The sequence below is a fragment of the Mastigoproctus giganteus genome, chromosome 2 (assembly GCF_048544385.1).
Source record: "Mastigoproctus giganteus isolate SK-2022 chromosome 2, ASM4854438v1, whole genome shotgun sequence".
Classification (NCBI taxonomy): domain Eukaryota; kingdom Metazoa; phylum Arthropoda; class Arachnida; order Uropygi; family Thelyphonidae; genus Mastigoproctus; species Mastigoproctus giganteus.
The window spans coordinates 206,873,620-206,886,958 of NC_143576.1; the positions used below are offsets into that span (position 1 = coordinate 206,873,620).

Below are 13,339 nucleotides of genomic sequence, written 5' to 3' on the forward strand. Positions count from 1 at the left end.
ATATATAAATTAATTAAAAAAAAAAACAACAACGCATAAAATTTACACTAGCAACTCATCAATATCTTAAACAATTGTGGCTATCAAGAACTCTAACATCAAAAACAGACTTAAACTCTAAGTATTGTCCAGGTCTTCTTGGTGAAACGAATCTTATTGTCTAATTTTATCTTCAGACTTGATTGATTTGGGGCAGAACTGGGTTCACCCCCAGAATAAGTCTCTTCCTTCGAGCAAAAACTTCTTTTGCAAAAGCCTGGAGTGCTGCAAGATTACTTGCTGTTTGAATTAGCTGTTCCACTGCAGTTGAGGAGAATCCCTGGACGTTATTCCTCAGCTTTTCTCTGGATTCATTATATATTGCACAGTCGAAGAGTATGTGGGACCAGTTCTCCTTTGCTCCACAGAAACAAAGCTCTGACCCTGAAAGTCTAAATTGAAACAATTTCTCATTGAGGGCCCCATGTCCTGTGACTAGATAGGAGGTTTCCATCGTGAGAGTAAACCATTTCGTAGCAGATTTTGCCATTGCAAAGGTAACATCCGGTATGAAGTTTTTCGTGACTAGTCCTTTGTTGGTCGTGTCCCATCACGTCTGCCATATATGAACTAGCTCATTATAGCAGCGCAGCTTCTGTCTTTTCACATCCGTGTCTAAGTTAAGTCGGATGTCCAGAATTGCTGCAGGAATCCTCCTCCGTATTCTGTAGCATAGTCTACAGCAGTGGTTTTCAATCGGGGTGCCGCAACAACATTCTTAGGGTGCCGTGTAATTTTGGTTAAGTTACTTACAAAGTTATTATTATTATTTTTATTTTTTTTGAAATTTATACTTTTATTTCATTATAAAAAGGTGTACAGTATCCATTGTACCATATCTTTTTAATTTTGTGGTGATCTATAATTGATCTTTATTTAGTACCTCTATATAAAAAATAAAATTATTATATAGGTATATATTAAAAGGTCGAAAACCACTGTGTTAGGTATTTCTTTTGGCCTAGGGGTGCCGTTAAAAAATTACTGGGATACTAAGGGCGCCGTGAACCGAGAAAGGTTGGGAACCACTGAACTACAGCATAGTCTACATAAACTACAGAGGTCCAGTGGAAGAACCCCTGCAATGACCTGTGTTGCTGCTGTGGAGACTGTTCTGCAGATCCGATGGGTGGCCAGGAGAAGTCCCCGTTGGACAGAGTTCAGCTTCTCTTTAATTTTACACTTAAGCCCCCAGTCACTGCTGGCGATCCTGACTATTGAGGCTGAGAAGTTTCTTACTTTTATGTTGAGATTCTGAAGATGAAGGAGGAAAGTAAGTCTATGGTCAATGATGACCCCTAGTACTCGGGTTTGGGTCACAAGAGGTAATTGCGTGCCTTAGATTTTAACTTGAGGAGGCCTTCGAAGGTCGAGTTTGGCTCCAAAGATCATCACATTGGTTTTTGTTGTATTGATTCAGAGCTTACTGGTTTGAGTCCAGTCAGCAAGGTCGTCAAGAACGTGGTTTGCAGTGGTCTCAAGGGCTCACCGAGAGCGGCCCGAGAAGATGATGGTGAGATCGTCTGCGAATGCAATGATCTTGGTACTGTCGAAGCTGCGACGAAGCCAGTCCTGAAGAACCAGGTTCCAGATTAGGGGGCCCAATACGGAGCCCTGTGGGCATCCTCTGTAAATTGGTCGTGTTAGTTGCCTATGTCTTGCCTGTACTGTAACGGTTCTGTCGGTGAAGTAGTTCCTGATTAACCAGTAGAGTTGTGGTGGGCAATCAGCAGAACAACGAATGATAGACTGCAGTGAGTATAGTCATCCGTTCCTCCTGCAAAACAGTGACCAGTTAAGCTATTGATGTGGAATGTGTTGGTCTGGTTCTCGCCCAACGTTCCAGCTCTTCCGATACGGGTTTCACAGGGTTCAGATCGGCGCTCTGCGCCAACCATGTCCATGGACTAGTCTTAAAGCGCGCCTACGGTATTTCATCGGACATTATCCTGTTGAAACAAACAAGGCTCTGTACCAAAGAGCTGCCACATCTGCGGGAGCATAGAATTATTCAAAACGTTAGACGTCGGCATTTATGTCACAACAGCCAAAGGCCTTAGGCCACACCATAACTCCACTTCCCCCGAACTTCATTATTGGTACAATGCACTCTGGCAGTTGACGTTCTCTAGGAACCTTGCATACCCATACCCTCCCATCCGATCTGAATAGGATGTAGCGGGATTCGTAAATCACCGTTGAACCGATTTTCACTGCAATATGAGCTAATTACTGCGCTACACCATGCGGGACGAGACTGCTGGTTGCAGTTTATGGTTGGCTTACGCGCCGCCGCTCTCCCACAAAAACTGAGGCTGTGGGGGGTTCCATACGTAGTACGCTCATGCAGATCATAACTCCTGTTGACTCTTTAAACTCATGATTGATGTTTTGCAGGGACGTCTGACAAGGTTGTAGTATTAATCGTCCAAGTACCCTCTGTTCATGTGGTCTCGTGATCTTCCCATACGTGGCTGTATTGTAGTGGTACCTTCACATTTTCATTTCATGATAACATCATGAAACCGGATATCATGATAGGATAGTATAGGTATAGCCTTACCAATTTCGCAGTGTGTCGTATATTGTGCATCATGATAACAGTATAGTGTAGGCTACCAGCAACTGGACGAATTGACAAGTCAGCTATTTGAAAATAGCGCCCCTATCAAAACCAGTTAGCTCAGCTGTACATGATATGACGAGAAGACGTTCGTATAAAAATACGAACTAACTTATTGGGCTCATATGCTACTGATGTGGAACGGCCCCGAGTCATTCCGGGAAGGTGTAATGGACTATGAAGATTTCCAGATCATTTTTGGAGGGTAGTGTAACTCAATTTGCAGACAGTGCACTGGCACTTCATAGCTTTAGTTGCTTTGATACAAAAACAAAATAAACTTCCTTTGAGATATGAAGTGCAGTCATGTATTAAAAAAAATGTCCAGTCGCGTAGAAAAGAAGTGCAGAGAGTCTGCACTTCTTTTCTACGTTTCTTATGGGCCAAAGGCAAGAAACTAATAAAAACCCAAGAAATTATGGCTGTGTAGAGTGACGGAGCAGTGTCTGCAAATGTTTATTCCTTAGTGTTATCGAGAAGCAACTTTCAGGATGAAAAACGACCTAGTAGTCCACGAATCAATGACTACTTTTAATGCCCAAACGTACTGTGCATACCTACAGGCACTGAAAATACCGTAAGAAGGAAACTTCTTCATAATATCGTCATTTTGCATGAAAATATTCAATGCTTGTAGAAATGCACAATATACCACACACTCCGAAATTGGCAAGACTGCGTTCCATCCAACCTGTTCCAGTAGATTGGGGTCAAACAAGCTGGATGGAACATTTTACGGCAACATTGGTTTAGCAGGATCTTCCAGCAACCGTTTCAAAAATCTCTTCAAACTTGGGGATAAACCCTCTGACCGTGTGATTGTTCCTGAGTATAAGCAGAAAATTTATTTATTTTATGTTATATGTTTGAATGTTCATACCGATTTATGTTGTGAAATAGAATACATGTCTCTTTGTAATTATACAATTTCTATTCTCTGTCCCATTACACAATTTCTATTCTCTGCCCTACTAACTTCCGAAAATAAAACATTGGAGACCTTACTTTCCGGTTTCTCGTGTATGCGGGTAGATTCACGACTTTGTCTTAACTCCAGAAGCTTTCTTTCCTCGGCTATGGATTGGTGGTGGTGTATTATCGAATTCTATCATCCTGAACAAATATCTGTCCTCTTTCAGTGAATACGCTACTTATTTTGGGCTTAAAATAAACCCTGAAAAGTCCAAATATATCATCTTCTCACCTAGAGCACAAGCAGACCTCAATCCAGCAGTCTCTCTGCAGTCCTCCATTGCGGGGCATGTTCTCGTCGCCACTCATTCAGTAAAATTCTTAGGAGTGGTGATGGACAAAAACCTAACGTATAAGGAACAAATCCAGCAACTGCGTTCAAGAGCATTACGGGCTTTCTGGGGTATGAAACTTGATCTCTGTAGAGCGCACAACAAGGAAACAGTCAGAAAATTTATCCTCTACTACTTTAGTTCTATCATCAGTTATGGTATTGAAGTTTAGTCGGCTGCTCCTATGTCCAGTCTGAAGACGCTCTGGGGTCTGGAATTCTGGGTCCTAAAGTGGGCCAACAATTGGGCTCACCTATCCTATACAACATCAAAATCACAGTTCTGCATAAATCTTAGATACACCCGGCTCAGCACCTGGCATATGCGAGGAAGCTCACAATGGCGCTTAATCTGTGCTCCGCTGCTCTCGACTTCGTTAATATCTGGGGAATCGTAGGCTGGAAAATCCCTGGTAGAGCCCTCAGAAACCGTCCAGTGCTCTGTTCTAACATGCGGAAGCTCTCGACCTTCAAGCGACACTTCCCAAACAGCATCATCGGCGCACTGAACTCCGCAAACATTGATTTAGATGTGTGGTTCAGAGATTCTGCCTACAGAGAAGAAAAGCGCAAATCCATAGTGAAGTGCAGTCAGCATTTCTGCAATTGTTAGCCCAATAGTCAACTCCCAGTGAAAGTTTCCGGACTGTCTCAATGTGTTGCAGCTTGTAAAATAAATTTTCTGTTTATACTCCGGCATGACAACCAAGTCAGTAGAGTTTACAATAAATCGTCAATACAAATATTTATCGTATTTAGTAGTCACGGGCTTGAACCCCCGTCCATTCAAGGAACGCGTGCTATGCACTCTCGCTCCTGACGACTGGGCTACGTCAGGCCTATATAATAACTATAAAATCTATGTACTATAATGCAATATAAGCTCTGTATAATCAATCTATTATAATAACTATAAAATCCATTGATTGCAATATTAGTTGTGTATATTGCACTGTCTATGTAGCCGACCGGGCTAGCCGGGTGGGTAAAGTACCTGCTTAGCAACCCATAGGTCGCGGGTTCGAATCCCGCCTCGGGCTTGGATCAAAGTACTGCAAAAAACCTTGGGAGGTGCATTATGGCCACAGAAGCCGATGCGCCAACAACTATCAAAAAAAAAAATAAATAAATAAATAAAAAAAACTGTCTCTTTATTTGCTGTGTATCCACGTAGTTTTTATGTACTGAATGTAATGTGTACAGTTAATTGTAAGATTCCTCTGGTTGCCTCTAGCGGGAATCGTGTCCTACATTTCTATGAATAAAGAATTTTATTATTATTATTATCCACAACGTTTGCCAACCAGATCTCCATACTTCGCCACCCACCTGAAAATGTTCGCCAGCTGAAGATGGCGCTGACAGAGGAATGGACGATGTTACCGCAAGAACTTATCACCAACATTGTTCTAAGTATGGACAGGCGGTGCAAATCCTGCATCGACATTAGGGATGGCCATATCTCCTACTGAGGACCACCTCTTTCCTTTGTTCCATCTTTGGCAGCGATGCATCTATATCATGGCAGCCAGTGCTATGTTGCCATTTTTGAATAAAGTCCCTCTGTACCGTTTTGTTTCCGTTGTTGTGTCGGTGTTGTTTCCGTCATCATTTTTGTACCTCACGAGGTTCCTTTGGTATGCTTTTCCCATACCCAGGCGACTCCTATGAGAAGTTACAGGTGAAAACCTGACTGGTCCTTAAATTTTGCACACCGGTGTAAGTGCCCTATTAACAAAAGAATCAGAATGTATTTGCATGTATTGAGGTTCAACGGTTACTGTAAATTTATCAATAAAAGTTTTACGCATGCCCATGTTTGTTTATCTTATTTTTAACGTTTAGGTAACTATGGCCGCCATAGCTGAGTGGTCAGGCGGAAGAGTACATAAATGCAAATGTTTTGAGTTGGATGACCCTGGTTCAAGATCGCTTACGTGACTACTAAATACGATACTGTTTCTTGTATTCTCTCCATCTTGTGAACTCCTCCGACCCTGTGGTCGTCAGAGTATAAACAAAAAAATTATAACACGATAACCGTTGAGAATCAGATCCCTGTTTCTATGGCTTTTCTTTTTTTTTCTTTTTTTTTCCCCTTTAATATATAAATATTTTTATATATATATATATATATATATATATATATATATATATATATATATACACTGGAAATTACGTCAGGAACAAGCTCCTGTTCTGACGTTCATACAAAGTTGCGAATTACCCTGTATATGTCTGTTTTTGTTTGCACAAGATAATCGATTTAGTCGGTCCCTAGTAAGAGTTGTAAAGTTTTCTAGCTGGTTTTTTCCCCCCATCCGAAAAGCGAACTGGATCATAGAATGCACGAGATACAAAAATTATATTATTGATGCCTCATGGCGTTAGTTACCTTGCTACTTATTCTAACGAACCTAAAGAGTTCAACACTATTTGAATGAAATTTTGATGGCATGCCTCAACGAGGAAGTTGGGAGGGGAGAGGAAGAAGTACGTATTTTTATGCAAAGCATTAATAACTTGGAGGAGGGAATATACACTACCCTGTTCACTATATATCAGTCACAATTGAGAAAAATTCTTTCGTTATATGTACTCGTAAATGAATAACTGGAAAAAGATGTTAAATTTACAATCTGTTCATTTATTAATCAAAAACAACAAAAAAAAAAAAAACAAAGAACTAGATAAAAAAAAATCCCTTGATATGGCAAAAATTAAAATATGTAATATGTAAAATGCTATGTTTGCGTTTTGTAGCATGTACAATGAAAATTAAAAATATCTTACCAAATATGCTTTTACGAAGAACTTAATGAGAATAAATACATATGTTTTATACGCTCCCAAGTAGTATTTGAAAATATATTAAGTTACTACATTTATTAAACTTATATTAATAATAATTATTATTATTAACAGAGAAAATGTGGAGCACACTTTTAAATCCTCCTGTTATTTGCTACAATTAATAATAATAATATCATCATTCTGCTTTAGTGATCCTTAATTTCTAAAATTAAATTGATGTCATTACCTCACTTTCTCGACTTAGCCGCCGAAAGAGTTCATCAGATTCAAATTTCGCCTTTTGGTCCGGCACCACCCTTGGCATTTTAAAAACGAACCTAGTAAGGCGTTCGTAAAGATTCGGACTTTCAAAGGGAAGCATGGTGAATGTTTGGGCATGTGCGCGCGCCCGCGTGCACTCAACTAGCCGATTTCCCTTTACTTCATGTCTGTTCGAGACACTCTGCTCGCGATATTCTCCGACCGATCCGTTCTTATTGGACAGGAGTATCGGCTACGTGTTAATGCACTAGCGAACCAACGAGGGAACGGATATTACCAGACGAGTTGTCCGTAGAAGGTTACGCAAAGGGGCGGTACTCGGAAGATAATGACATGCACTTTAATCCGCCAGCGACGTTCTTCGTGATGGCCGAGAAAGCATCCAGTCATACGTTTGACACAAATTACTGATTCATCCCTTGACAAGACAATTATAATGGCAGAAAGAATGCATTCGTCTGCCTGCTAGTGAAATCTATTTGCCGACTTTACGCTCGTCTGCCGACGATCAGAAAAGCACGAACTGGAAGACGCGGGCGGTCACCCTAGAATTGGCGCGTGTGACAGCAGAAGACACGAAGAGGTGAGAGATGTGGATTTGTACAAATATTTCAAATGTTTTAAGGAAAATAATTGCTCCAATTAAAAACACAAACGTCGCTTATGTTATTAATCATTTAACCCTCTTTTGAACTGTAACTTATTTGGATGTACGGTGTATCACTCTCGATGATTATGAAGATTCGTTCAGATGAAGCAAAGATTATACCGATTCCAGCTGGTTAATAATTTATGATATCGTAATCTTCCCGGCATGTTTATTCCAGAGTATTTATAGGTTGATAATTAATCTAATTTAAATCTTTTATTTGCTTCATTCCTAAACAGCCAATTCCCTCTTATGTGGCTAGAAGTGTGTACATTCAGCGAATGATTACAATTGTAATTAATTAACTTACAGCTGTCTTATACAAGGTTACTCATGTGCAAATAGACTATCAAGAAACAGAAAGAAAGAAAAAAACTTGGTGAACCCATGCATGGATTATGGATAGATAAATACGTTTAGCCTAAACCTAAGAAATATCATAAACATAGAACTGAATTACCACTTACATATTCGCACGGAACATTGCATATAAATATTTGACTAATTATTAGGCCAATCACCTTATCAACACAGAAAGTTCATGTCTGCGAGGACCATCATTTCCTGACATTCATTTATTAAAACTGGATCATCGGTTTTGTTTCTCCTGGGATCCGTATATTGTATAAAATCCCTTCGCTGAATTTTTCTGGATCGATTCCCAACGTGTTGAAAAACTACGGTGTTCACAGAGAAAATGTACTGTATGTTGATCAAGTTACTCAGAACATAGAAGAGTTGTAGATGTGGTTTAGTTTGATTTCTTCTTACTGTTCTTGGGCTCCATAATAGTAACAAGATTTGGAGCTTCAATTCCCTGTTTTCGAATGTGTGGATGACCCTTGATGCGATTTGCTGTTTCTGGAGTTTAATGCCCAAGTTGGATCGGTATAGGATTGATCCAGAGATGGTAAAGGACTCGCCAGCGATCCTCTTCATCCATCTGATGAGTCAATATTCAAGTCTCAGAAACTTCCTCCAAACTCTCAAAGCGGGTTTGGAGCAAGGCATTCCTGTATACAGTATAAGGTGGTTTAACGTATGATTTACTGTTCCCACGAGCTGCCTGGCTGCCCACGTGGCATTGTGTATATTTTAGTTTTAGACGGTTGCCATAGCTGAGTGATCAAACGCGAGGACACAGTAGCAGTACACGCGTACTGTACTGCTAACCTTACAATATAGTCACTTTAAATGAATGAGTAGGTGGTGTGGTATGTTTTTTGGATCTCATGTAGATTCGTTTTTCACCTAATTCTACAGTTGTGGGTATTTACATCTTCATAAAATCAAAATCACACCGCAAGATGCTTCGTGGTCATTCCTTCTCCGCTTCCATTAGGAAGTTCTATGTGAAGTTGCCGGATCGCCATTTGGGTATTTTTGTGCACGCTGGATTTGGTGTGGATGTAATGAAAACATCCTCAGACTACTTTAGGTACAGTGGAATTGTGTAGTGCCACAGAGTAATGATGTACGAGTAATGTTGCCTTGTTCCTCATGCAGACGCTGATGCAGTTAGCGTTCCAGCTACGCGCTTCGTCCTCTGGAACTTGCAGAACAATTGCTTTTTGTCCTGATCTACTTTTGATTCCTTGGTGGCGACTTTTGTAACTTTCATTTTATCCTGCATCTCTTTTGAGATATGCGGATTACAGACTACAAGAGCGCAATAATTTTCAAAATAATTGATAAAAGTCAATGAATTTTGATATGGAAGAACATTACATTCTCGTATGACGCGATAGTAACGTGTGTGAACTTCGATAAAGGATATAGAAATGCGAAAATTTTCTCCATGCGTACTTGAAAATTAGTATCTAGCAGAGGAAGTTGTAAGATTCTGGAAAGTGGTTGAAACGAGCCAAAGTTTGTCTCTAAAGACATTCCGTACATTTTCCAGTGGGACTCAGGTCTCGATAAAGGATATAGAAATGCGCAAATTATCAAGGGTTTCGCCTTGAAGAAACATTCGTAAAATATTCTAGTTCTGATGAGAGCTCTCCAGCAGTTGTGCACGATGGGGAGGGCATTATCATCCAATAGAAGGAATTGGGACCGAGTGGAACTCCTAAAAAGTGTGGCATACTGCTCATGGATTAGTACAGCCAGATGTACAATTTCCGGATGTACATTTTAACCTTGTACATTCGGCAATCCATTGACTAGTCATTAGAAGTTGGTTGGTTGCCAATATCTCGGGTTGGCCCTGTACTATCCTGCACTCGGATAAGTTTTCATCTCTTAAAGCGAAGAGCCTTTACGCAAACTTCTGCTAGCTAACTTTGAAGGAAGAAGTCTATTACGTAATGAATCATTGCCCCATAAAAATAATACCTCGCTTTCCTCGGAATACAACTACTTTTAACATCGTTAAACTGACATGCTTATTCCAATCATCTGGGCAAATCCTACTGACCGATTACCTCAGTTTCATATGCCTTTCCTGTAAAATTTATCCCTAAAATATGATGAAATCAATTGTGCTCCAGGCGTCGCTATTAAACAGTTTGTTAATTACGCCGCTACACATCAGATATCGGCAGTAATTCGACAATTAGATACGTTAAAAGTAATTCCTTTAACAGTGCCCATTATTTTTTTTTTTCTGTAAAAGTTTCCGTCTTTCCTTCATTTATTGCCTGCAAACATAAGAAAGAAGCAATATCCCGGAAGGATTTAGGAAGTAACAGATGAGTTGGTCTATGCTCGCTTCTTCCAAGGCACTAATTTACCAATCAAACCTTCACTTGAAGAAATCGTGAAGTAAGGCTAGTTATTACACTATTCAAGCTTCAGTTCAGCTCTAAAATATCTTAGAGGTCATCTTCCTGGTAGAAAAATCTTTGAATAAAACCAGAAACATCATTTTTAACAATGAGACACAACCTTAAAACATCACTGTTTGATTTTATCCACCACGAGTAGCCTCATCAGAAAAGATAAACGTTACTCGGCATGGTCAAATCTTTGAAAGCCAATGGAGTTTGTTTTTTTTTTAGAAATATTTCTAACAATAGTCTGAATAGCATTTGGAATATTTGCCAATAATATCAGAGTCAAATGAGTTTAATTTTAAATGATTATCATCAGAAGATAGAGGTGGGTTTATATTCCTAGACCTCAGGCATGGGTAGCTTGTCCCTTTCTCCCCCAAGTTTCGTTTGCCACAATAAAATATTCGAAAATAAAGATGATTTACTTGCTTACACAGTTTGTGGTAAATTTATCCCTGTTGCAATATGAATGGATTTTCTGTTAATACTCTGGGACGACCACACGGTAGAGGAGTTCTCAAGACAGAGAAAACAAGAGACAGCACCGAATTTAGCAGTCACACGAGCTTGAACCACGGTCATTCAAAGTACGTGTACTTATATACTCTCGCCCTGACTATTTGGCCTTATTCTGTAAGATATTCATGTGATAACTAAAACATTCATAAATAGGCTATATATATAATTATCTGCTTATTTATTTACGTAATATATTAAAGTAAAGCATTATCAAAACTGTTCTTGAATATATTCACAACATTGGCCTTGTTTTGCATCTACGAAGATAATATTATTCATTTGAAAAGTGGAGTCCCTCAGGGTTCACTGGGCCCATTATTGTTTTCAATATTTACGATATTTATGAAGACATATCAAGTCTAATATCAAAGTTTGCAGATAATACGAAGATTGGCAGGGCGATTAATAAAGAAATCAGGGTATGCTACTGCAACAAGACCTAGAAAAGTTGGTCAGACTAGCTGAGAAGTGGCAATTGAAGTTTAACATTGAAAAAGTCAAGTACTGTATATTTGGCCCAATCATCCTAAAATGGCATACCATTGGGTGATACCGCACTCAAGGTGGAAAAAGAAAAAGGCCTCGGAATAATTGTACAATCTGACATTGGCGTTTTCTGAGTAGTATACACAGGCTGCTAGGACAGCTAGTAGATTCTGTTAATGATTTACAGGAATTTTTCCAGTAGGGACAAGGAAATAATGGTCCTATTGTACAAGGCAATGGTTAGACCGCATATTGCATACAGGTCCGGAAGCTTCATTTTAGGAAGGATATGAATCTGTTGGAACGGGTGCAGATAAGAGCAACAAGGACACAAAAGGGTTCTTACCATGAAAGACTCCAGTTCTTAAATGGCTGCACTTAGAAAATAGGCACCTGCGGGGAGATGTAGTTGAAGTGCTTAAACCCTTAAATGGATTGAGTAAATTGAATGTGGATGATATCCTAACGTTTTCTCAGACAACACACATAATATGGCTTATTTTTAAGTTTAAAAAAGCATGGTTGTAGGATAGATGTGCGAAAATTTGTTTTCAGCCAAAGAGTGGCTGATTGTTGGAAAAAAGTTCCATGTGGTGTTGTTTTAATATATTTTTTATTATATATTTTATTTTATTGCTTCCCTTATTTTTGTTTTATGCATTTTCTAATGTCTTAAGTCAGTATTATTGGCAGGATTTTATATATTCTATTAAAATTAATAAATAAAGTTTAGCATTTTTGATCAAAAGGACATGCGCCGAAGTGGGAAGGGAAGGATCAAGATTAGGGGTCGACAAAAAAAAAAAAAAAAATTCAGTACTTTGATTATAAAAGAAAGTGCTTACAATTTAAAGGGAAATATCACCACTTTGTGGTGCAGACTGCTAACCTTAGTATTCTGTTTAATCTATTCTATTAAATATTTGTATATGTTCAGCTAATGTATGCATTTCGTTACATTTCAGGCACGAATTATCAAATTATGTGCCTAAGACCTTTATTCAAGTGTCTACCAAAACCTCAATATGATGTTCACTTGTTAGAAAGCCGTGAAATGAGATTTTGGGTAGAGCACACAGTAGTGGCTTAACTTATTGCCATATACCGTATTTGGTAAAAAGGTCCAGAAGAATATTCTAAAAAAAAATCTGAAATTTTAAAAGGATCAGAGTTGCTGTTCCGAATTTATCGCAGCGTTTCTGTTAGGGGGGTGGACAATGAGATCGCAACTAAACCTGAAACCTCTCCAGGTACCAACAAAACGTACGCTAAAAATTTGGTGTCGTTCTGAATTTTCCTTATTGAGTAATGCCGAATCATCCGAAGTATTTATGTACAGAGATTAATTCGAAATTTTACAACAAAAAAAAAATAATAATAATAAATAAATAAATTAAATAAAAAAATAATAAAATAAAAATACCGAATTTCTGTATACCGAGATTGATAAAATTTGTAAAACTATAATTGATTCGAAATTGAAAAATTTAGAATTCTCAACAAAACTTTAAAAGACCAAATATAGAATTTCATGAAAATTCGCCTCTTGTAGTCGAATTGTTACATGCCAACGGAGTGACGGTGAAGACAATAGGCGCTTTAAGCATTTCAAACGCACCTAGAAAAAGCCTGACCTAGATATGCTTAATTAGTTTATTTGCTATGTGTAATAAATCGAGTATTATAATCTATTTATATTTTCTATAATTTTTTCCCTTTATTCTCAATCTTCAAATAATGTATAACTGTGTTTCCTATAGTGTAGTAATTCTTTATTCATTTTTTTCCCAGTGCCACCTGTTTAATACCCTCTGACCTTTCGGTTGTCTTGCTGCAGCCTAATTAGTAATTGGTCCTCACTGCTATCG

At 38.7% G+C, this 13,339-nt stretch overlaps 1 protein-coding gene across 1 annotated transcript in view; it reads right to left on the reverse strand.

Moving 5' to 3' along the window:
• The window catches only part of LOC150090007 (protein big brother-like), an 83,434-nt gene extending 76,294 nt beyond the window's left edge, over positions 1 to 7,140 (reverse strand). The window contains exon 1 of the mRNA XM_090368930.1: positions 7,006 to 7,140. Coding sequence (XP_090225056.1) covers positions 7,006 to 7,140 — 135 coding nt within the window. The remainder of the gene's footprint in view (positions 1 to 7,005) is intronic.
• Between the last annotated feature and the right edge of the window lie 6,199 nt (positions 7,141 to 13,339).